Consider the following 23,723-nt stretch of genomic DNA (forward strand, 5'->3'; position numbering starts at 1 on the left):
AGTAATAGTAATAGTGAGAGTAATAGTAATAATAATTATGGTATTTGTTAGTGCAGTGTGGCTCAGTGGAAAGAGCCCGGGCTTGGGAGTCAGAGGTCATGGGTTCTAATCCCAGCTCTGCCACTTGTCAGCTGTGTGACTGTGGGCAAGTCACTTAACTTCTCTGTGCCTCAGTTCCCTCATCTGTAAAATGGGGATTAAGACTGTGAGCCCCATGTGGGACAACTGATTACCCTGTATCTACCCCAGCGCTTAGAACAGTGCTCTGCACATAGTAAGCGCTTAACAAATACCAACATCATCATCATTACTATGTGCCAAGGACTCTTCTAAGCAGCACTGGAGTAGATACAGGCTAATCAGGTTGTCCCACATGGGGCTTACACTTTTAATCCCCATTTTACAGATGAGGTAATAGGCACAGAGAACCTAAGTGACTTGCCTAAGGTCACACAGCAGACAAGTGGCGGAGGCGGGATTAGAATCACATTCTTTGACTCCCAAGCCCATGCTCTTTCCACTAAACCATGCGGCTTCTTAGTATAACAGACACATTCTCTGTTCACAACAAGTTTACAGTCTAGAGGGGAGACAGACATTAATATAAATGAATAAATTACAGATTTGAGGAACGGAACTGAGCGGGAAACAGAGCAGGAACCCTGACCAACCCCTAAATCTGTTCAGGGGCAGGGACTGTCCATCCCGGAGGGCCAGGGGAGAGGGGGATGGCGGCTGTATTTATGAAATGCATATTGTTTGGTAAGCGCTGGGGTAAGAATAATTGTAGCGAGAGTGGAATTTGTTAACGCTTACTATTTGCCAAGTTCCGGGGAGATAGCATACAATCTGACTGGACACAGTCACTTGCCGATATGGGATTCACAGTCTTAAGGAGGAGAGCAGGGACTTCATCCCCATTTTACCGATAAGGAAACAGTGGCAGTTCAGTGATTTGCCCAAGATCACACAGCAGGTAAGTGGCGGAGGAGTGGAATTAGAACCCAGGTCTCTTGATTCTCAGTTCAATTCTCTTTCTTGTAGGCCACGCTACTGATCTGGCAGGACAGTAACAAAGAATTATGAATAACAATAAATTAAGTCGACCATTTGATACACCATTGTTAAAATCAAGTAGCTAAGCTCTACTTAGAAAGAGGAGTCTTCAGGACCCCCACTGCTTCAGGCAAGAGTCCATAGTTGCAAAGGACTGCGACCTTCCTGCCTCCCCACAGCCTATCGGTTTTCAGGGCAGAAGGTGGGACTTCCACCACGTGATGAGCTGGGTGGGAGGGAGCCCGGTTCAGACAACCAGCAGCCACAGCAGACCCCGAGCTCCCAACCTCTTTGGCGCCGCCTGGAAAACATGGTAGCTAAGGGTTCCAGAGTTGCCCCAAACCCTGGTGACCTTCACTCATTGGCCTTCATTGGCCTTCATTAATTCATTCATTCAATTGTGTTTATTGAGTGCTTACTGAGTGGAGAGCACTGTACTAAGTATTTGGGGGAGTACACTATATACTCTCTATGTATATATATATATATATATATATATATATATATATATAGCAATAAACAGAAACAGCCCCTGCTCACAACAAGCTACCAATCTAGAAGCAGAAGGTGGCCTCCACATGGCACAGGTAATCCTGGGGTTTGCGGGAAGGAAGTCCCTGGTGTCTGGCCACCATATATGACAAGAGCCAGTGTGAGAAGCAGCAAGATCTAGTAGATAGAACAAGGGCTAGGAGGCAGAAGGGCCTGGATTCTAATCCCAGCTCCACTGTCAGCTGTGTGACTTTGGGCAAGTCACTTAACTTCTCGGTGCCTCAGTTACCTCATCTGTAAAATGGGGATTAAGACTGTGAGCCCCACGTGGGACAACCTGATTCCCTTGTGTCTACCCCAGCGCTTAGAACAGTGCTCGGCACATAGTAAGCGCTTAACAAATACCAACATTATTATTATTATTACTTGTCTGCTGTGTGACCTTGAGCAACTCCCTTCATTTCTCTGGGCCTCAGTTACCTCATCTGTAAAATGGGGACTAAGACTGTGAGCTCCTTGTGGGACGTAAGCCTGATTAGCTTGTATCTACCCAAGCGCTTAGTTCAGTGCCTGGCACATAGTAAGCACTTAAATACCTTTTTTTTTTTTAAAAAAAGAAGCAAGGCCAGATTTCAGATTGCAGACATTGCTGAGTCATCTTGGATGTTGAGGATGAAAACGTCCATCTTCACCAGGCCCAGGATGGGAAGAATTACCCTCTGCCAAAATTATTTCTCCTACATTTCAGTATTACATCCTAGGCATAAAAAAAAAGAATTGCTAAGGATAGTCAGACCCCTTGTTGGCACCTCAACCTTAATCTTTGCTGTGCTAAGGTGTCTGCTCCAAACCAGGACTGTCTCTGTTTCCAGTCCTGCTTCACGGAACCCAATCTTAGGAAAAGTTTGGCCAAGGAGAGCTAACCAGACCCTGGCTGCTGCTTCTGCTCTGCTGTTGGGGTCTCCCAGCAGCCCATGGGGATGTGGCATAGGAGAGACTGTGACCAGGTTTTTAAATTGTTTATTCTGGCTTCTCAGGGAGCTTGTACCCACTTTCAGCTCATTGTGCAATGGTTTTCTCGCGTGTCAGCCAGCACTTCAGTCCGCTGAACACAGTACCACCTAGTAGGCACGGCTGGCACGTCCCCCATCCCTCCCCGCCTCCAGCCAGAGCTCACAGCCTTTGCCCTAGAGGTCCCGAAGGGGGCCATTCATCATCTGTCAGCACTAGGCCGTCAAGGGAGAAAGTTTTTCAAAGGCCGACTGCCATGACTGTTACTATTACCAGAGGTGGGCATTTGCGGGCAAAGCGGTTCGGCTACCAGCGTCTCGGAGGTGGTTCTCACGCCCGGCAAGAGCTGGGTCTTGAGAGGATGGCCGGTCAGCCTACCGGCCTGGCAGCCCCATGGATCCGTGGGATGGAAGTGCAGTCCTGAGGGTCCGGGCCTGGGACAGACAGCCACGGCGGTTGCGGGATAGGGAAAGGAGGGCGCTGAGAAGGGGAGCTCTTTGTCTCTTCCAGCTTTTTTTTTTTTAAATGGTATTTGTCAGGCACTTACTATGTGCCAGTCACTATACTAAGCACTGGGGTAAATTCAAGGTATTCAGGTTGGACATAGTGCGTGTCCCATATGGGCCTCACAATAGGAAGCAGCATAGAGTAGTGGCTAGAGCACAGGCCTGGGAGTCAGAAGGTTATGGGTTCTGATGCCGGCTCTTCCACATGTCTGATGGGTGACCTTGGGTGAGTCACTTCACTTCCCTGGGGTTCAGTTACCTCATCTTTAAAATGGAGCTTGAGACTGTGAGCCCTCTGTGGGACAGGGACTGTGTTCAACCCTATTTGCTTGTATCCATCCCAGTACTTAATACAGACAAGCAGCATGGCTTAGTGGAAAGAGCACAGGCTTGGGAGTCAGAGGTCATGGATTCTAATTCCGGCTCCACCACTTGTCAGCTGTGTGATTTTGGCAAGTCACTTTCATTCAATAGTATTTATTGAGCGCTTACTATGTGCAGGCCACTGTACTAAGCGCTTGGAATGGACAAATCGGCAACAGATAGAGACGGTCCCTGTCCTGTGACGGGCTTACAGTCTAATCGGGGGAGACAGACAGACAAGAACCATGGCAATAAATAGAATCGAGGGGAAGAACATCTCATTAAAACAATAGCAAATAAATAGAATCAGGGTGATGTACATCTCATTAACAAAATAAATAGGGTAATGAAGATATATGCAGTTGAGCGGACGAGTACAGTGCTGAGGGGATGGGACGGGAGAGGGGGAGGAGCAGAAGGAGAGGGGGGAGAAGAATGTTTAGCTGAGGAGAGGTGGGGGGAGTGGGTAGAGGGAGCAGAGGGAAAAGGGGAGCTCAGTCTGGGAAGGCCTCTTGGAGGAGGTGAGCTTTAAGTAGGGTTTTGAAGAGGGGAAGAGCAGACAAGTGTCAGGGCTGGGATTAGAACCCATGACCTTCTGACTGCCAGCCTGTGCTCTAGCAGCGATGGCAGGCTGCTTCTCTAAGGCCTCAGCCTGTGACCTCAGCTTTGGTGCAAAGGCGTGAGGCCACGCTGGTCACTCACAGGCCATGCTGGTCCCTCACTGGGCCTGTCAGAGCCCCTTGCGGAAGCAATCCAGTAGACGGTAGAAGAGAAATCCCAATAGTCTTCGGCAGTCCTTTCCCTTCCATGCGCAACCCACCCCGTCCCCTTGCTCTGCTCTGAATACAGATAAGAGCCCAATAATAACGATACTAATAACAATAATGGTGTTTGTTAAGCGCTTACTATGAGCCAGGCACTCTTCTATGCGCTGTGGTAGATACAAGTTATCAGGTTGGACGCAGTCCCTGTCCCACGTGGGGCTCCCGATCTAATAATGTTGGTATTTGTTAAGCGCCTACCATGTGCAGAGCACTGTTCCAAGCGCTGGGGTAGACACAGGGGAATCAGGTTGTCCCACGTGGGGCTCACAGTCTTCATCCTCATTTTACAGATGAGGGAACTGAGGCACAGAGAAGTCAAGTGACTTGCCCATAGTCACACAGCTGAGAATTGGCAGAGTGGGATTCGAACCCATGACCTCCGACTCCAAAGCCCGGGCTCTTTCCACTGAGCCACGCTGCTTCTGGGGACCTGAGACCCAGAGAAGCGAAGTAGCCTTCCCTGGGCCACACAGCAGACACTAATAAGAATGATGATTAAATCGTGGCGGAGCCGAGATTAGAAGCACTCCCAGCAACCCTCTGATTCCCAAGCCCGTGCTCTACCCACCGACCCGTCCTGCTTCCTTGCTTCCCACTGATCGACTGATTGCATATTTTCACTCAGGTGGTTTTTCAGCACGGCCTAGTGGCTAAGAACCCGGTCCTGGGAGTCAGAAGGTCCTGGGTTCTAATCCCGGCTCGCCGCTGGTCTGCTGTGTGACCCTGGACAAGTCACTTCACCTCTCTGGGCCCCAGTGACCTCCCCTGCCAAATGGGGATTGAGACTGTGTCCAAACCAATTTACTAATGTCAGTCATTCATTCATATTTATTGAGCGCTTACTGTGTGCACAGCACTGTCCTAAGCGCTTGGAAAGTACATTCCAGGCGCTTAGGACAGTGCTCGGCACACAGCAAGCGCTCAATAAATACGATTGAATGAACGAATGAATTTGGCAACAAAGACAATCCCTGCCCACAGTAAGCGCTCAATAAATACGACTGCAAGAATGAAGCCCCACCCAACAGTGGGATCGAGGTCTAGAAGTATCCAGCGCTTAGTCCTGTGCTTGCCACATAATAAGCGCTTTTAACAAATACGATGACGATTAACAAGCAGCGTGGCTCAGTGACAAGAGCTCGGGCTTGGGAGTCGGAGGTCGTGGGTTCTAATCCCACCTCCGCCACTTGTCAGCTGGGTGACTTTGGGCAAGTCCCTTCATTTCTCTGGGCTTCACTTCCCTCCCCTGCAAAATGGGGATGAAGACTGTGAGCTCCACGTGGGACAACCTGATCACCCTGTCTCTACCCCAACGCTTAAAGCAGTGCTTGGCACATAGTAAGCGCTTAACAACTACCAACATTATTATGATTATGGTTTTTCCTCGCACATGCTCTCTGTGTATCCTTTCAAACGCTGCCGGTTAGGCCCTCCGCCACTTGCCAGCTGGGTGACTTTGGGCAAGTCCCTTCACTTCTCTGGGCCTCACTTCCCCCATCTGGAAAATGGGGATGACGACTGTGAGCCCCACGTGGGACAACCCGATCACCTTGTGTCCTTCCCAGCGCTTAGAATAGCGCTTGGCACATAGTAAGAGCTTAAAAAATGTCATTATTACTATTATTACTTAGAGATGGGCAGTGAAAAGGAGCTTGGATTTGCATTTACCTGCACTTCACTTCTCTGTGCCTCGGTTATCTCATCTGTAAAATGGGGATTAAGACTATGAGCCCCACATGGGACAACCTGATAACCTTGTAACTATCCCAGCATTTAGAACAGTGCTTGGCACATTTAACAAATACCATACAGTGCCTGGCATATTCCACAATTAACAAATTCCACAATTACTATTATTATTATTAATCCCCATTTTACAGATGAGGGAATTGAGGCTCAGAGAAGTGAAGTGACTTGCCCAAGGTCTCACAGTGGAGAAGTGATGGAGCTTAGTACTGTGCTTTGCACACAGTAAGCACTTAATAAATACATTTGAATGAATGAATGAATTATAATAATAATTGTAGAAGTTAAGTGCTTACTATGTGCCAAGCACTGTACTAAGCACTGAGGTGGATACAAGCAAATCAGGTTGGACACAGTCCCCTAACTCCCAGGCCCTCTGCAGAGCAACCGGAAGTGGCAGGAGTCTGAGTGGACCCACCTGGATCATCCCGTGGCAAAGATGGGGATGAGCAGTGGGAATGAGTGGGGGAAGGTACTATTGTGAAATGTTCCAGCACCTCAGAGAGGCTGCCCTGCAGGCATCGAAGTGTGAAAAATAGGGAGCCATGGGCAAAAGGTGGCAGGGAGAGAAACTCCAACCGTCGGTGAATTTGGGTCAGAAGTTAGCCAAGTGGAAAGCGAAGAGGCCTTCAGGGAGCCCTGGGAGAGAGGTTCAGCATATGTCTGCACAACCTGTCCCCACTCAATCCAGTCAATTAATAGTATTGATTGAGTGTACCTTCTGTCATTCATCAGCCAGTCGTATTTATTGAGCCCTTTCTGCGTGCAGAGCTCTGTAATAATGGTATTTGTTAAGCGCCTACTATGTGCAGAGCACTGTTCTAAGCGCTGGGGTAGACACAGGGGAATCGGGTTGTCCCACGTGGGGCTCAGTCTTAATCCCCATTTTACAGATGAGGTAACTGAGACACAGAGAAATTAAGTGACTTGCTCACAGTCACACAGCTGACAAGTGGCAAAGCCGGGATTCGAACCAATGACCTCCGACTCCAAAGCCCGGGCTCTTTCCACTGAGCCATGCTGCTTACTAAGTGCTTGGGAGAGTACACTAGGACAGGCACATTTCCTGGACACAACAAGCTTACAGTCTACAGGGCAGAGAACCATATGCACTTGGGAGAGAAGACTAGAACTAGCTGCAGTTCCTGTCCTCAAGAAAATGTCAATCTAGTGGAGATTAACATATGCCTGCTCAACTTGTGCCTTCTCAGTCAGGAGAATAATAGTAATAAGAATAGTACTTGTCAAGTGTTTACTACATGCCAAGCACTGTTCTAAGCCCTGGGATAGACCACATCGCGCTCACACTCTTAATGCCCCTTTTTTACAGATGAGAGAACAGGCAAAGAGAAGTGAAGTGACTTGCCCAAGGTCACACAGCAGACACATGGTGGAGCCGGGATTAGAACCCATGACCTTCTGACTCCCAGGCCCATGCTCTAACCACTAGATCATGCTTTTTCATATGACACTTTTCCTTACGACACTTACTTTTCCTTAACAACATTTGGATAATTCCACAGCCAGGCTATCCCTACAGTACTACCGCCCAGCCCCGCACACTTCACTCCTCTAACAGTAACCCACTAACTGTACCTCGAGCTTGTCTATCTCACCACCGACCCCTGTGTCCACATCCTCCCTCTGGCCCGGAACTCTTTCCCCCTTCATATACGACAGGCTGCTACTCACCCCACATTCAAAATCTTATTAAAATCACATCTCCTCCAAGAGGCCTTCCCCGACCAAGCCCTCATTTCCCAAATTCCCTCTCCCTTCTGGGTCACCTTTAAGCACTTGATATTCACCCCAACCTCAGCCCTGCAACACTTCTGTATATATCCATAAATTTGTTTTAAAGTCCATCTCCCCTTCTAGACTGTAAGTTCCTTTTCATTCATTCAATCATATTTATTGAGCGCTTACTGTGTGCAGAGCACTGTACTAAGTACAATTCAGCACTGAAGAGAGACAATCCTTACCCACACCCGGGCTTACAGTCTTGAAGGGGGAAGACAGACATCAAAACAAGTAAACACGCATCAATATAAATGAATAAAATTATAGATGTATTCATGAATATATATGTATCTTTGGGGGCAGGGAGTGCATCAACCAATCCAAGGGTTTAGCACAATGCACTGCAAACAGTAAACATTCAATAAATACTACTGGTTGAGCTCACTGTGGACCAGAGAATGTGTTTACCAACTCCGTTGTGTTGTACTCTCTCAAGTGCCTAGTACTGTGCTCAAGTGCTCAATAAATACTGTTGATGTTGATGATTGAAAGTAAATCACTTAAGCACCCACCCCAATGCTTCAGTAGGTGCCCCAAGCAAATAATACAGCCCCAGAAATGTGCTAGCCTCTGCCCAGGGCACAGGCCCACCCTGTGAGTGCTGAAGGTCTAGTGAGCTGAATCCTTGCCCTGCAAGTGACCGTAAATCTCGAGCGGGCAGCCCAGACCCCAATCACCAACCTCTGTAATGAGAGCGGGTAGTGCTCTAACAATGCCAGTGCGGGGTCGCAGGTGCGTGGTGTAGTGGCTAGAGCACAGTCCTGGGGGTCAGAAGGTCATGGATTCTAATTCCGGCACCACCATTCGTCAGCTGTGTCACCTTGGGCAAGTCACTTCACTTCTCTGGGCCTCAGTGACCTCATCTATAAAAAGGGGATTGAGACTGTGAGTCCTAGGTGGGACAAGGACTGTGGCCAACCCGATTTGCTTGTATCCACCCCAGCGCTTAGAACAGTGCCTGGCACATAGTAAGTGCTTAACAAATACCGTTATTATTGTTTATTATTTATTAGGGCTCCTCACCCAAGCGAGGTGTGTTGGGATCCCAGCTGCGACTTTGCTCCACCAAGTTCGTTCAGGCTCAGGTCCTAGAGACCCAAGTGCAATACAGGCCCTTGCCCAGGACAGGGGCTCAATCTACTCGGTTGAATGGATGACTGACTATGCAAACCTGGAGCCGATTCAGATCACTCACTAGATTGCAGCAGAGCTCCCTTCGAATTCCTCTGAAAGGCCCATCCTCCCTTCCACAGAACTGGAGCTGGCCAGCCTCGCCCCAGGTTAGGGAGGTGGGGCTGGGGTAGAGTCTTGGGGAGGTGAGGAGGGAGGGTAAACTTCCTCTTTAAATCCTCCATCACCAGATTGGTGATTAATTAATTTATGTTAATGTCTGTCTTCCCCTCTAGACTGTAGAGTCATTGTGGGCACGGAATGTGTCTTTTATACTGTTGTATACTGTTGATTGAAAGCAAATCACTTAGGCACCCACCCCGGTGCTTCAGGAGGTGCCCCAAACAAATAACCCAGCCCTCTCCCAAAAGCTTATTACAGTGCTCTGCACACAGTAATTGCTCAATAAACACGATGAACTGACTGTTTCCCTCCATCCATCTGCTCCTTCCAGTGAGCAAGGCACCAAACGTGTTGCTGCAGGAGGTACAGGGGGAAAGGGTAGCCCAAGTCTGAAACCCCTCCCCTCAATCTATTGCTTTTGCTGCAGCAGCAGATGTGTGTTGGTCCTGCCCAGGAACGGTCCTGCCCCCCTCAGGAACCTGAGGAACACCTAGGGTGCTCCCCACAGCTGTCACCCACCTGGGCTGCCCGCACTGTCCAGCTCTGCTGCCCAGTCTGGGTGGCTCTGGGCATGGCCCTGACTCAAGCCAGGTGCCCGGTGACCAAACAGGGCCAAACCCCTCAACCCCGATGGGTCTGTTGCCGAGGGTTCAGGCATTTGGGGCAGAGAAGGGATGCCAGCAGGGCAAAGGCCATGTTAAGCAGAGGTGTCCAGGGACAGGGGACCAATTCTGGATGGCCAGATGTCTTGGAAAAACTGGAGCGGGGATGGCCGGGTGTGGACAGCCAGGGTATGCCAAGGGATCATGGGTCTGGGATCAGCCCCAACATCTCCAGAACCTGCTCTCTCCTCTCCATCCAAACTTCTACCACGCTGATCCCAGGACTTACCCTCCCTTGACTACTGCATCAGCCTTCTCACTGACCTCCCTGCCTCCTGTCTCTCTCCACTCCAGTCCCTACTTCACTCTGTTGCACGGATCATTCGTCTGAAAAACCGTTCAGTCCGTATCTCCCCATTTCCCAGAAACCCCCAGTAGTTGCCCATCTATCTCCACGTCAAACAGAAACTCCTTCCCGTTGGTTTTAAGACGCTCAGTCATCTCTCTTCCCTCCTACCTAACCTTGCTGATCTACTACAGCCAATCCGCACATTCCACTCATCTAACACCAACCTACTTACTGTACCTCGATCTCGTCTCTGTGGCGGCCGACCCCTTACTCCCATCCTCTTTCTGGCCCGGAAATCCCTCTGAATCCACCTCTCTCCCCAACATCAAAGCCCACATAAAATTACATCTTCAGGAGGCCTTCCCTGGCTAAGCCCTTATTTTCCCTTACCCTTTCTCCCTTCTGCATTGCCTCTGCACTTGACTGGGTACCTTTAAAAGCTTTGATACTCCAGCCCTACATGTCCATATCCTTATACTCTACCAACCCTATCCTTAATTTATTTTAACATCCATCTCCCCCTGTAGACTGTAAGCTCTTTGTGGGCAGAGATCGTGTCTACCAGCTCGATTCTATTGTATTTTCCCAAGCACTTAGTCCAGTGATCTGGACACGGTAAGCGCTCAATAATTACCATTGACTAATTGATGGATGGGTGGATTGATCGAATCTGTTAGCTCAAGTAAGAATCCAGCTTTCAAACTCCACAATTCGCAGAGAATCCTGAGTCGAATAAGGGCACTGTCCTGGGGGACATTGCCCAGCTCAGCTCTTAGCCACAGCTCAGTTTCCAAGCCAGTTGTTTCCCTGTCCACCCTTTCCCATGCGCCTCTCTCATTCTACGATGCGTGACACAGCAGTGTTGGTGAGAGAGTGCCACAGGGGCTGGAGTAGCAGGAAAGCCAACCTCCAGGAGTTTGGACAATGGCAGGATCCCCAAACAACTGCCGCATGGCAAACTGAATTTGGGAAATGGGAAGGCAAGGAGAGCAGGGAGGGAAACAATTTAAGAACACAGCACAGTAAGGGCACATCACAGTTGACAACCCGGAGTGAATTGCTGCCGATAAACTAGGATGGCTCACGGGGATAGAAAGGCTCTTCTGCAGTAGGAACTTCTTAAGGATGGTGAGAAGACAGGAAGGCCAAAGAGCCAAGTGCCACAACAAAAGCAGACATGGCAGCCCGACAAAGGGATTGTCTTCATGGGATCCCAGTGTGGACAGGGTTGTGGGTTCCACATTGGCCTTTTCACTCGCCCGGGGTGAATTCCATCACCAGTAGCTTATTCAAACACAAAGGCAGTGGGTTTTCCCATCATGGCAGTGTAGCCAAGTCACAGAACTTTGAAATGTTTGTGGATTGGAGCTTTCTTGTATGCTTCAGCACTGAAGGGATCTTTGCTCTCATCCTAGCAACCCCATGGATTCATCAAAAATAAATACCAGGCACGGGGACCCATGGGTTAACTACTCTCTCCCCATTCAAAGCCTTACTTTCATTCATTTCACTCAATCGTATTTATTGAGTGCTTACTGTGTGCAGAGCACTGTACTAAGCGCTTGGAAAGTACATTTCAGCAACAGAGACAATCCTTACCCAACAATGGGCTCACAGTCTAGAAGGGGAGATACAGACAACAAAACAAAACAAGTAAACAGGCATCAGTTGCACATCTCCTTCAGGAGGCCTTCCCAGACTAAGTCCCCTCCTTTCTCTTCTCCCACTCGCTTCTGCGTCGTACCGACTTGCTCCCTTTGTTCTTCTCCCGTCCCAGCCCCATGGCACTTATGTTCATAGCTGTAGTTTATTTCTATTAATGTCTGCCTTTCCCACTCTAGACTGTAAGCTTACTGTGGGCAGGGAATGTGTCTTTCTTATTGTACTGTACTCTCCCAAGCACTTAGTACAGTGCTCTGCACACAGTAAGCATTCAATAAATATGAACAAAAGTATGAATGAAGGTCAGAGAAATCAGGCCCATTGTGTTCGGGGGCCTTTCCTTCTGGCTATCTGCCCAGGCACAGTAAAAGCTCCCCATGGCCTTGTACCAGGCAGGAGGTGTTGCGTTGGGGAATTCATGGCCTTCAATCTGGCCCAAATCCTCATGACCTCCTGGCTGGAGTCCAGCCCCCTCCTTCTCACTGGTCTCTCTCTGCTTCCATGCTCATGCCTCTTCCCTACACTCTGTTGCCCTGGTCATTGTCTACAAATGCCATTCTTCCATGCTCAGAAATATTCAATTGCTAGCCATTTCTCTCCACATCAAAAATAAATGTCTGGCCATTGGCTTCAGAACCTTCTGACAGCTTTTTCTTACCTTCCTTACCTGGTTCTTACTTTTCTTGCCCTTCTACTCCACTCTCATTCCATTCCCAGCTCATGCTCTCTTTCTCCTCCCTCCAGTGCTCACTCTCAACTCTCCCCCTTCCAACCTCTTTGTCATGCTTGGAATTCTTTTTTACTTCAAATCCATCTTAACCCTATCCCCTCCTAACTTCAAGGCCTCCTGAAATTCCACCTCATCCAATCAATCAATCAATCAATCAATTAATGGTATTTATTGAGCACTTATTGTGGCCTAGCATTGTACTAAGCATTTGGGAGAGTACAGTATGAAAGAATTGGTTGGTTCTTTCCCTGCCCACAAGGAACAGATGATGTATTCATTCATTCATTCAATCATATTAATTGAGCGCTTACTATGTGCAGAGCACTGTACTAAACACTTGGAAAGTGCAATTTGGCAACAGAGACAATCCCTACCCAACAGGCTCACAGTCTTAGTGGGAGACAGAAAACAAAACAAAACAAGTAGATGGGCATCACTATCATCAAAATAGATAAATAGAACCATAGATAAATGCACATAATTATTAAGATAAATAGAGCAATAAATATGTACAAATATACACAAGTGCTGTGGGGAGAGGAAGGGGGTAAAGCAGAGGGAGGGAGTAGGGGCAATGGGGAGGAGGATCAGAGGGAAAGTTAGGGCTCAGTCTGGGAAGGCCTCCTGGAGGAGGTGAGCTCTCAGTAGGGCTTTGAAGAGGGGAAGAGAGTTAGTTTGGCGGATGTGAGGAGGGAGGACATTCCAGGTCAGCGGTAGGACGTGGGCCAGGGATTGACAGTGGGACAGGCGGGAACGAGGCACAGTGAGGAGGTGAGCGGCGGCAGAGGAGTGGAGTGCAGAAAGAGAGAAGGGAGGTGAGGTAGGAGGGGCAAGATGATGGAGAGCTTTGAAGTCTAGAGGGAGGAGTTTTTGCTTCATGCAAAGATTGATAGGCAGCCACTGGAGGTTTTTGAGGAGGGGAGTGACATGCCCAGAGTGTTTCTGCAGGAAGATGATCCAGGCAGCGGAATGAAGAATAGACTGCAGCGGGGAGAGACAGGAGGAAGGGAGATCAGAGAGGAGGCTGACACAATAATCTAGATGGTTTATTATGAGAGATTGTACCAGCAAGGTAGTTTAGGTGATAATAATAATAATGTTGGTATTTGTTAAGCGCTTACTATGTGCAGAGCACTGTTCTAAGCGCTGGGGTAAACACAGGGGAATCAGGTTGTCCCACGTGGGGCTCACAGTCTTAATCCCCATTTTACAGATGAGGGAACTGAGGCACAGAGAAGTTAAGTGACTTGCCCACAGTCACACAGCTGATAAGTGGCAGAGCTGGGATTTGAACTCATGAGCCCTGACTCCAAAGCCCGTGCTCTTTCCACTGCACCACGCTGCTTCTCAGGTGGAGAGGAAAGGGTGGATCTTGGAAGCAGCGTAGCTTGGGAGTCAGAGGTTGTGGGTTCTGATCCTGGCTCTGCCACTTGTCTGCTGTGTGGCCTTGGGCAAGTCACTTAAGAGGCCTTCCCAGACTGAGCTTCCTCTGCTCCTTTTGCTCCCTCTCTACTCACCCTCCGCCCCTCCGCCCTCTGCTCCCTCCCCCCCTTCACCTCCCCTCAACTAAGCCCCCTTTCCCTCTGCTCCTCCCCTTCTCCCTTACCCTCCCCTCAGCACTGTGCTCATTTGTATATATTTTTATTACCGTATTTATTTTGTTAATGAGGTGTACATCGCCTTGATTCTATTTATCATGATTATGTTATCTTGTTTTTGTCCCTTTGTCTCCCCTGATTAGACTGTGAGCCCATCAATGGGAAGGGATTGTCTCTATCTGTTGCCCAATTGTACATTCCAAGTGCTTTGTACAGTGCTCTGCAAATAGTAAGTGCTCAATAAATATGAATGAATGAATGAATGAATGAATGAACTTCTCTGTGCCTCAGTTACCTCATCTGTAAAATGGGGATTAAGACTGTGAGCCCCACGTGGGACAACCTGGATTATGTTTTATCTACCCCAGTGCTTAGAACAGTGCTTGGTACATAGTAAGCACTTAACAAATACCATTATCATTATTATTACTGTGGGAAGGGATTGTCACTCTCAATTGCTGTATTGTACTTTCCCAAGCTCTTGTACAGTGCTCTACACACAGTAAGCACTTAGTAAATACAATTGAATGAATGAATTCCCCAATTAGCAGCCACCTAATTCTGATTGTGTTTATATTTTTTCTTCTGCTCTGCTAGTACTACTAATAATAACTATAGTACTTTCTAAGTGCTTACTCTGTGTCAAGCACTGTTCTAAGCACTAGGGAAGATAGAAGATAGTCAGGTTGGGCACAGTCCCTGTCCCATATGGGGCTCACAGTCTAAATAGGAGGATGTATGATTTAATCTCCATTTTATAGATGAGGAAACTGAGGCACAGAGAAGTGAAATGACTTGCCCAAGATCGCACAGCTGACAAGTGGCGGAGCCGGGTTTTGAACCCAGGTCCTCTGACTCCCAAGCCTGTTCTCTACTGGCATTTAGTACAGGGCCTAGTGCATAATGAGCCCCTAGCAAATACCATAATTATTATTTCGACTGGGTCACAGTGCACATCATGTACAAATGTATAGCTAAGTCTGGCCAGTATCTTCCATTAAATGGTGTACTCTTCAAGAGGACAATAGAGGTAAGGTCATCTCTTACCTCTATTGTCCTCTTCTAGTGTCTGGTACTGAACTCTCTACATGATAGGCTCATGTGTGAAAGAAGAAGCGAGAGGGCAGCCTCCTGAAGGGCCTTTCCCTGCCGCAGTGACAAATCAGAAAGCCTGGGCATCCGACCGCGAGCCAAACTGCCTCAGGTCAGACCCATAGGCCGGCCAGCTCGGGGCCTTGGCTCCAACAGCGTTGCCAGGATGGGAGGAGGGGTCATGGGTTCATGCCCTCCAAGACCTGTTCTCTTAGCTGGGGGGGAGTAGCTGACCCTCATAAATTCCCCCCACTTCCAACCCTTACTTTGCCTCCAATAACCTCCTATGCTCTCTTCTTCATTATCATCATCATCAACATCATCATCATCTGTATTTTCTGAGCCCTTGTTGTGTGCAGGGTGCTGTACAGAACATCTACTGGGTACAGAGCACAAGCCGGGTAGGGAGTATTGGGGAAAGGAGAATCTGGAAGCTTCTTCAGGATATTCATTCATTTAGTCGTATTTATTGAGTGCTTACTGTGTGCCAAGCACTCTTCTAAGTGCGGGGGTAGAGACAAGGTAATCAGGTTGTCCCATGTGGGACTCACAGTCTTAATCCCTATTCTACAGATGAGGTAACTGAGGCCCGGATAAGTGAAGTGACTTGCCCAAAATCACACAGCTGATAAGTGGCAAAGCTGGGATTAGAACCCACAACTTCTGACTCCCAAGTCTGGGCTTTTTCCACTAAGCCACACTGCTTCTCAGGAGAGCCATGCTGCCAGCAGATTCCTGTGGTGGCCTAAACTTTCAAAAGATTATTTTTGGCCATGGAGCCCGTTGCCCACTAAGGTTTTGTTGGGCTTTAACTCTGACATCCTCCATGACAATGCAGGCCAAAACAAGATTTTTTCTACAGACAAAAGCTCTTCAAAACAAGCCCACCTGCTCGGACAACACTGCTTATGCAACAACATTTATCTCCAGCAGCGAAAAACAGCTGAAGCTAACGCTTGAGCTTGATCAAGAGTAAACTTGCCCTCATCTTTGAGCTGGTGACCGAAGATGGTCTCTGAGCTGGAAATCAGTACGTCTTTTGGCCTTCGATCGATCAATCCATGAATGGTGTTTACTGAGCATTTGCTATATGCCGAGCACTGTACTAAGCACTTGGGAGAGTAGAATATAACATAGCTGGTAGACACATTTTCTGACAACAAATTTACAGACTAGAGGGTCTTTGAAATGTGAATTCGGAGAACTAGAAGTTTAACCCAGCGTCTGCACAGAAGGGGCTGCAGCAGAGTAAATGTCAGCAGCTAACCATCACTCCGGCTTCCTGCATCACTGACGGGGTCATCCTTTTGGAACTCAGGTTACTCTTTCGGCCTCCGCCATTTTTCCCTGAAAGACGGTCAGAGGGCTATGGCTGGAATAGGCATACAATGGTAGAATGTAGCCAACATCAAAAAAGAGAAAAGCCTCGGTTTCTTTCCCCAATGCCCCCACTGGTTGGGGACTGAAGCTGCCGGAGGCGGGGATGGGAAGCGGGGAGAGAGGGGCGGTCAGGTTCCATGGGAAGAATTCCAATTTAAACCTCTCGAGACCCGCCGGGGACCGGGACTAGGGCCGAGAGCCAGATCCGGTTGGGTAAAGGACGGTGGGACCTCTTTGATCGCCACGGGTCCCAGACAGCCCCCATGATGCCCCCTTAACCGCCGCTTCCCTCTCGTTTCAGATGACAGTCATGTCCCATTCAAAGGGACTCAAGGATGACTGCCACAGCGACACGGTGCTGTCCGTCCTAAATGAACAGCGCATCAGGGGGGTGCTGTGTGACGTCACCGTCGTCGTGGGGGACACCAAGTTTAAAGCCCACAGCAATGTCCTGGCCGCGTCCAGCCTCTACTTCAAGAACCTACTGTGGAGCCGCGCTGTCTGCAGCTCCGGCCACGTGCTGGAGGTCGACGACCTCAAGGCCGAGGTGTTCACGGAGATCCTGAATTACATCTACAGCTCCACCGTGGTGATAAAGAGGCGGGAAACGGTGACGGATCTCGCCACCGCCGGGAAAAAGCTGGGCATACCGTTTCTGGAAGAGCTGACGGACGGTGGCGGGAGCCCTCCCGGCTCCCCGGGGCCCCCGGCCCTGGCCTGTGCCACGGAACGGGGCACGGTGAAAGAGGAGAAAAATGAGAAGCGCCCCGAAGAGCCGGCTGTCACCAGCGGGCCCCGGATCACAAACGCATTTTCCATCTTTGAAACGGAAAATAGCCCCAACGTGTTTTCCCCGCTGGACTTGAGGGCGAGTTTCAAGAAGGCCTCGGACCCGCCCCGGGGGCCCGGCCTCGGCGCGGAAACTGGCGGGGCCCGCGCCGGGGCGGAACTGGTCAGCACACTGGCGGAACACTCCTATGCGGTTTCCTCAGGTGTGGAGAGCTTGCCGGGGCGCCCCTTTCTGGCACGCGACGCCAGCCCCCCATACCTGACCCGGGAGAAGGAGCCGGAAGCTCTCCCGGCCAAGGCCGTGAAGCGCAGAGCCTCGACGCCTGCGTCCCAACTTCCCGGCTCCGGGGGAGCGAGAGCCAAAGTGCCAACCCCCAAGGGAGACCCCGCGGCGGCCCACCAGGGAAAGGCCGCGGCCCAGGTGGGCCTCTCTGTTTCTCCGTCACCCAGCAGGGCGGGCGAGGCCCCCGCGCCAAGGGAAGGGGCTGACAAAGTGCCGCCCGTCCTGGGCCCCGGGGCGAAGGCCGCCGCCCCGCCTGGGTATGACTGCTCCTGTTGCACCGCGCCCTCGGAGGACCCGGCTCTGCTCAGGGCCCACCTCCAGCTCCATCGTCCCCAGCACCAAGCCTCACTGGGGTGCAAGGGCTGTGGCCGGCAGTTCACCACCCTGACTCGCCTGGGCAGGCACGAGCAGGCCTGCGCGAGGGTCGGTCACCCGGCCGCCCCTGCCGTCCCCGCCGCCGAAAATGCCGGGAGCTTCTCCGACCTGCCCCCGGGCCACGCGGGCCCGTACACCGGTACGGAACCGGTGCTGCCCACCAGCCGGGCGGCTGAGCTGTCCGGCTCCCAGGGCCCCTTGCCCGAGGCAGACCACCTGGTGAAGGTGGTCGAGGGGCAGGTCCTGTACACGTGTTCCGTGTGCCGGCGCAGCTACGTCACGCTGTCGAGCCTTCGGCGTCACGCCAACGTCCACTCGTGGCGGAGGACCTACCCTTGCCATTACTGCAACAAAGTGTTCGCCCTGGCCGAGTACCGGACCAGGCACGAGATCTGGCACACGGGGGAGAGGCGGTACCAGTGCATCTTCTGCCTCGAGACCTTCATGACCTACTACATCCTCAAAAACCACCAGAAATCCTTCCACGCCATCGACCACCGCCTCGCCGTCAATAAAAAAGTGGCCGGAGGCAGCCTCAAGCCCGGCATCTATCCGTACAAGCTGTACAGGCTGTTGCCGATGAAGTGCAGGAGGGCCCCGTACAAGGGCTACCGGAGCTCTCCCTACGGAGACGGCCTCGAGGAGGGCCGGCCCCACGGGATCGCTCCCGGCTCCTGCCTGATCCCAGACCCCTCCGGGGCTGAGCGCCCGGGCCCGGACTTCCCCGGCCACGGCAGCGTCCCACCCGGTGGGGCGGCGGTTCCACCGAGCGGTTCTCCCGGGCGGGACACGCTCCCGACTCCGAGGGCCCGGCCCGTGGCCGCCTGGGGAGCGGACCTCTTGACGTCGACTATTCAGGGTGACTTCTACTCCTCCACTCAGGGGTCTGCACCCTCGGTGGGACCCAACCTCCCCATGGGTGCCCCGGGGACCACATCTGGGATGCTGGCGTCCCGCGACGGTGGCGAGGCCCCGGCTCCCGCGATGGGCTATGGGCGGTCAGCCCCGTCCGTTATCGTGCACAGCGGCAGGGTGTCCTCCGTCATCGTGCACAGCAATGCCGTCGCCACCGTGGCGAGCAGCTGGCCCGGCGTCCCCCGAGACCCCACCGGCATGGCCCCGCAGGAAGACGGCCGGCCCAGCCCCGACCCCGGGGTCCGAGCGGGGAGCAGGCCCAAGGGCGTCAAAGACAAGAAGAAGACCACACCACGTGGCAGCCGAGGGGCCACTCTTGAGGAGCTCGTCTCTGCCCCCGGCCCCGGACCGTCGGCCGGTAAAGCTGCCAGCCCGGCGCGGGAGGCGAGCAAGACCGAGACGTACATCGCCAAACCCGCCCTCCCCGGCACTTCGGCGGACAGCAGCGTCGCCCCTCTCTGCCAGATCACGGTGAAGATCGGGAACGAGGCCATCGTGAAGCGGCACATCCTGGGCTCCAAGCTCTTTTACCGGAAAGGAAGGCGAGCCAAACAGGCCCCCCAGGAAGAACTCTGTCCTCCCGAGAACGAGCCCCAGAGGGCGGCCCGCAGCCCCTCCGGGCGCTGCCGGACGGAACGGGTGGAGATGAGCGAGATGTTCGACGACGCCAGCGACCAGGATGCTAACGACAAACCATGGCGCCCCTACTACAACTACAAACCCAAAAGGAAGTCCAAACAGCTGAGGAAAATGAGGAAGGTCAAGTGGAGGAAAGGAGGACCCAGCAGCCGGAGTCCAAAAAGCGAGCAGAAGGCCTCCGGGAGCACGGTGGCCACCCCGGAGAAGATCCCCCCGGAGGGTGAGGGTGTGGGCGAGGGCGAGGCCACTCCGACGATGCCCAAGCTCCTCTGCGAGCTCTGCGACGGAGACCACCCTCTGCCCGCGGTGGAGAGCCAGGCTGAAGACCAGTGGCCTCCCGCCGCCCCTCGGCCCTATGCCTGCGAGTTCTGCCAGAAGCAGTTCCAGAGCCCGTCCACCCTGAAGATGCACATGAGGTGCCACACGGGTGAGAAGCCCTTCTGCTGCCAGACCTGCGGGCGGGGCTTCTCCGTCCAAGGGAACTTGCAGAAGCACGAGCGCATCCACCTCGGGGTCAAAGATTTCGTCTGCCAGTACTGCCACAAGGCCTTCACGCTGAGCGAGACACTCAAGATCCACGAGAGGATCCACACGGGGGAGAAGCGCTACCACTGCCAGTTCTGCTTGCAGGGTTTCCTGTACCTGTCCACCAAGCGGAACCACGAGCAGCGACATGCCGCTCGGGAGCACCGGGCCAAAGGCTTCGCCTGCTTCCAGTGCCCCAAGGTCTGCAAGACCGCGGCTGCCCTCGGCATGCACCAAAAGAAACACTCTTTCAAGAGCCCCGGGGCCCAGGAGGGCAAGGACTGCCTGTGTACCGAAAGCGCTAAACCCCTCGAGAGCCAGCGTTTCGGGCCATCGGAGGGCAGTGAGACGAGTAACGCTTTACAGAGCGGGTCTGCAAACGGCGTCCTCTGAGCGAGCCGGGAGGCCCCGAGTGATGGAAGCTGGGAGGGGAGCGGGGGAGGGTCTGATGCCACTCTGTACCCCGCCCCCCGCCCCCAAAAGGGCACGGGGACAAGCCTTTGGACTTGTGTGAGTTCCCAAAAAGGTGACGCCCCTCTCCCTCCTCCCGGGTGTCGGAGGCACGTGATGCACGCACGTTGCGCTGAAAGTCAGAAAGGCTCCAGGGTCAAGCTCTGGGGGGAGAGGGGGATTTCAACTCTTCTTTTAGTACTTCTGTCAGAGGAAAAGGTTTCGCTACCGTGGGAAATGCTTGATCGATTGAAAAATGCTGGCCCAGCCCCCACCCTTAAGGTGGACGGCTCTTGGGGTGAGGGGGTCAATGTCAACCACTCTGGGGAATAAAGGCCTGGGTCAGAACACCCCAATTTTGGAACGGTTAACTGATGAACAAAATCCGATCGAAGATCCCTTCCTCCCCTCAGAGCTCTGAGCCGGTGAGACTCGTCTGTCCCGGGTGGGTGGGAGCTCTCTGACCGCAAACCACGTCACCCACACAACGTGGAGAGCTGCTAGCTTGGCCTTGCCATTCCCCAGTTGGCTGTTAGGGCGATGAGTGGGAGTCCAAACTAGATAATAACAATAATGGTATTGATTAAACATTTACTATGTGTCAAGAACTGTTCTATGCGCTGGAGCACTGTTCTAAGCACAATGGAGCACTGTTCTAATGCTGAGGGTTCTGGAAAACCAGGCAGAGGGTGTTTCAAGTGCCAGCGGGCCTTTGCCGTTTGAGCTGCCCGGGGACAAGAGTTTTCCTGAATCTAGAGTGTGACTGACAGACTACAGCCTGAACCCGACCCGATTCTGGTCCACGCCCGGGCTTGGCATGCCACCTGGGGCATAAATCGTACCTGTCCCTGGGGGACGGTAGCTAGAGTTGGCCAGGGTCTGCCCCATAGAGCTGTGGGGGCAACTTGATAAAGCCCCTTTGTTCCCCCACCCCTGGCTGTCTAAGGGTCAGTTCCAGTTGGCACACTCTGCCGCTTTCCCCGGGCCATCCCGGCCCCAGGGGGTGGCCAGTAGTGGTCCCATCTGGGCCAGCAGCCGGAACAGAGGACCTCTCCAGGCCTCACAAAAGGACTGAGGGTCACTCTATGGACGGACAGCGGCCTGGGTGAGAGGCAGCTCCAGGGGCCCTAGAACAGCTCTCAATTTGTCAATCAATCAGTGGTATCTCTTGAGCCACTTACTGTGTACAGAGCACCAGGCTGGACACTAAGCACCTGGGAGGGAACGAAAAGAGAAGTAGGTCTAGGTGATCCCTGCCCACGGTGAGCTGACAGTCTAGAGGGTGAGATTGACATTAACGTAAGTCACAGATGGACAGGTACAGAGGTGCCGTGGGGCTAAGGAAGGGGTGAATATCCAGGCAATTAAGGGAACAGACCCAAGGCTATATGGAAGGAAGGGCTGAGTCAGGGGATGAGGGTAGTTGGAGAAGTTTTCCATAGAGTCTCTGGGACAGCTTCCTTCCAACTGAGCCACAGGGAGTCGGCCACCAAGCGCCCAGCTGGCCGTCCTCCATGGCTTCTGCCAAAACAGCGGCTGCTGGGTAGAGCCCTTGATTCGACTAGGCCCGGAAGGCCTCCTTTCCCAAGTCCTCCTTTGCCTTGTGTAAAATTCAAGGTTCTTTTCAAATCCGGGCCAAGGCCTAGCGAGGGTGAGCGTCGTTCCCCCTGCCAGCAGGCCTGGAACTCGGCCCGAAACACTAGCCGCTCTTCTGAACAAGGAAGCTGGGTTGGCTGAACACGGTAGTCGTGTTAGCTGTACGCGGGAGCTGGGTTGGCTGAACACAGTGACTTCTTTGGCTGTATCTGGTAGCTGAGTTGGCTGAACACACTGGCTGCTGTGGCTGTACCTGGTAGCCAAGTTGACCGTGTATAGCAGCTGGCTTGGCAATAGCTGGGAGCGGAGTTGACTGTACAAGGCATCTGGCTTGGTTTAGCCGGTAGTTGCTGTGACTCTACCCATTAGCCGAGTTAACTACATGGCAGCTGGCTAAGCAATAGCTAATAACGATAATAATGATGGTATCTGTTAAGTGCTTCCTAGGTGTCAAGCACTGTTCAAAGCACTGGGGGAGATTCAAGCTAATCAGGTTGGACACAGTCCACGTCCTACATGGAGCCCACAGCACTAATCCCCATTTTAGAGATCAGGTAACTGAGGCACAGCGAAATGAAGCGACTCATCCAAGGTCACACAGCCAAGTGGCAGAACTGGGATTAGAACCCAGGTCCTTCTGACTCCACTAGCTCAAGCTGGTAGTTGCTGTGGCTGTACCTGGTAGCTGAGTTGGCTGTACATGGCAGCTGCTCTGGCTGTCCTCGACAATTGGGTTGGCTGTACTTGGCAGCTGGATTGACTCTACCTGATAGGTGGGTTGGCTGAACATGGTAGCTGGATTGGGGAGGATAATTAAGGTATCTGTTAAGTGCTTACTACATACCAAGCACTATTCTAAGCGCGGGGGTAGATACAAGGTAATCAGGTTGTTCCACATGGGGCTCAAAGTCTTAATCCCCATTTTACAGATGAGGGAACTGAGGCACAGAGAAGTAAAGTGACTTGCCCAAAGTCACACAGCAGATAAGCGGTGGAGCCAGGATTAGAACCCACGTCCTCTGACTCCAGAGCCCGTGCTCTTTCCACTGGGCCATGCTAAGGATTCCACACTGTGGACTTGGGAAGGCAGAGGGGCCCTGGTGCGGACCATGAGATGGCACCTTCTCCCAAGTCAAAGCAGCAGCTGAAACCTACCAGCCAAGGCCTCAGAGGTCATCCAGGGACCACATGTGACTTGTTTTATTATTTTTTTTTTTTTGGTATTTTCAAAGTGCTTCCCATATGCCAGGCACTGTTCCGAACGCCACGGTAGATACAAGCTAATCAGATTGTCTCACACAGGGATCAAAGTCTTAATCCCCATTTTATAGATGAGGAAGCTGAGGCACAGAACATTTGTTCTGAAGGGAGAGGCCATCAGCAGAGGGGGTCCAGGTGAGACCGTCCCTTGGAAGGTGGATTCCACAGGAATCAGCTGCTATGCTGACCCCATTTAGCAGGTGGTGCAGAGATTGGAGGGAGAGGGAACATTTTCATCTCCAGAAAGTGGTCCCAGGGATTGCCCATATTTTGTCAGGCAGTAGCCTCCGTTTGTCTCCGTCGTTCCCAGCTGTGGGTCCGTTTCATTTCTCTCTAGCCCGCAAGCTTGTGTGCAGGAACTGTGTCGACCAATTCTGTTACACTGTA

General features: G+C 52.0%; 1 protein-coding gene across 3 annotated transcripts in view; it reads left to right on the forward strand.

The window, feature by feature from the left end:
* Positions 1-22,556, forward strand: part of ZBTB38 (zinc finger and BTB domain containing 38) — a 43,076-nt gene extending 20,520 nt beyond the window's left edge. For all 3 annotated transcript variants that reach the window (XM_029066694.1, XM_029066705.1, XM_039912642.1), the window contains exon 2: positions 16,806-22,556. In XM_029066694.1, the coding sequence (XP_028922527.1) occupies positions 16,806-20,423 (3,618 nt within the window). In that variant the 3' untranslated portion in view covers positions 20,424-22,556. The remainder of the gene's footprint in view (positions 1-16,805) is intronic.
* The last annotated feature ends 1,167 nt before the right edge of the window (positions 22,557-23,723 follow it).

The sequence above is a fragment of the Ornithorhynchus anatinus genome, chromosome 1 (assembly GCF_004115215.2).
Source record: "Ornithorhynchus anatinus isolate Pmale09 chromosome 1, mOrnAna1.pri.v4, whole genome shotgun sequence".
Classification (NCBI taxonomy): Eukaryota; Metazoa; Chordata; class Mammalia; order Monotremata; family Ornithorhynchidae; genus Ornithorhynchus; species Ornithorhynchus anatinus.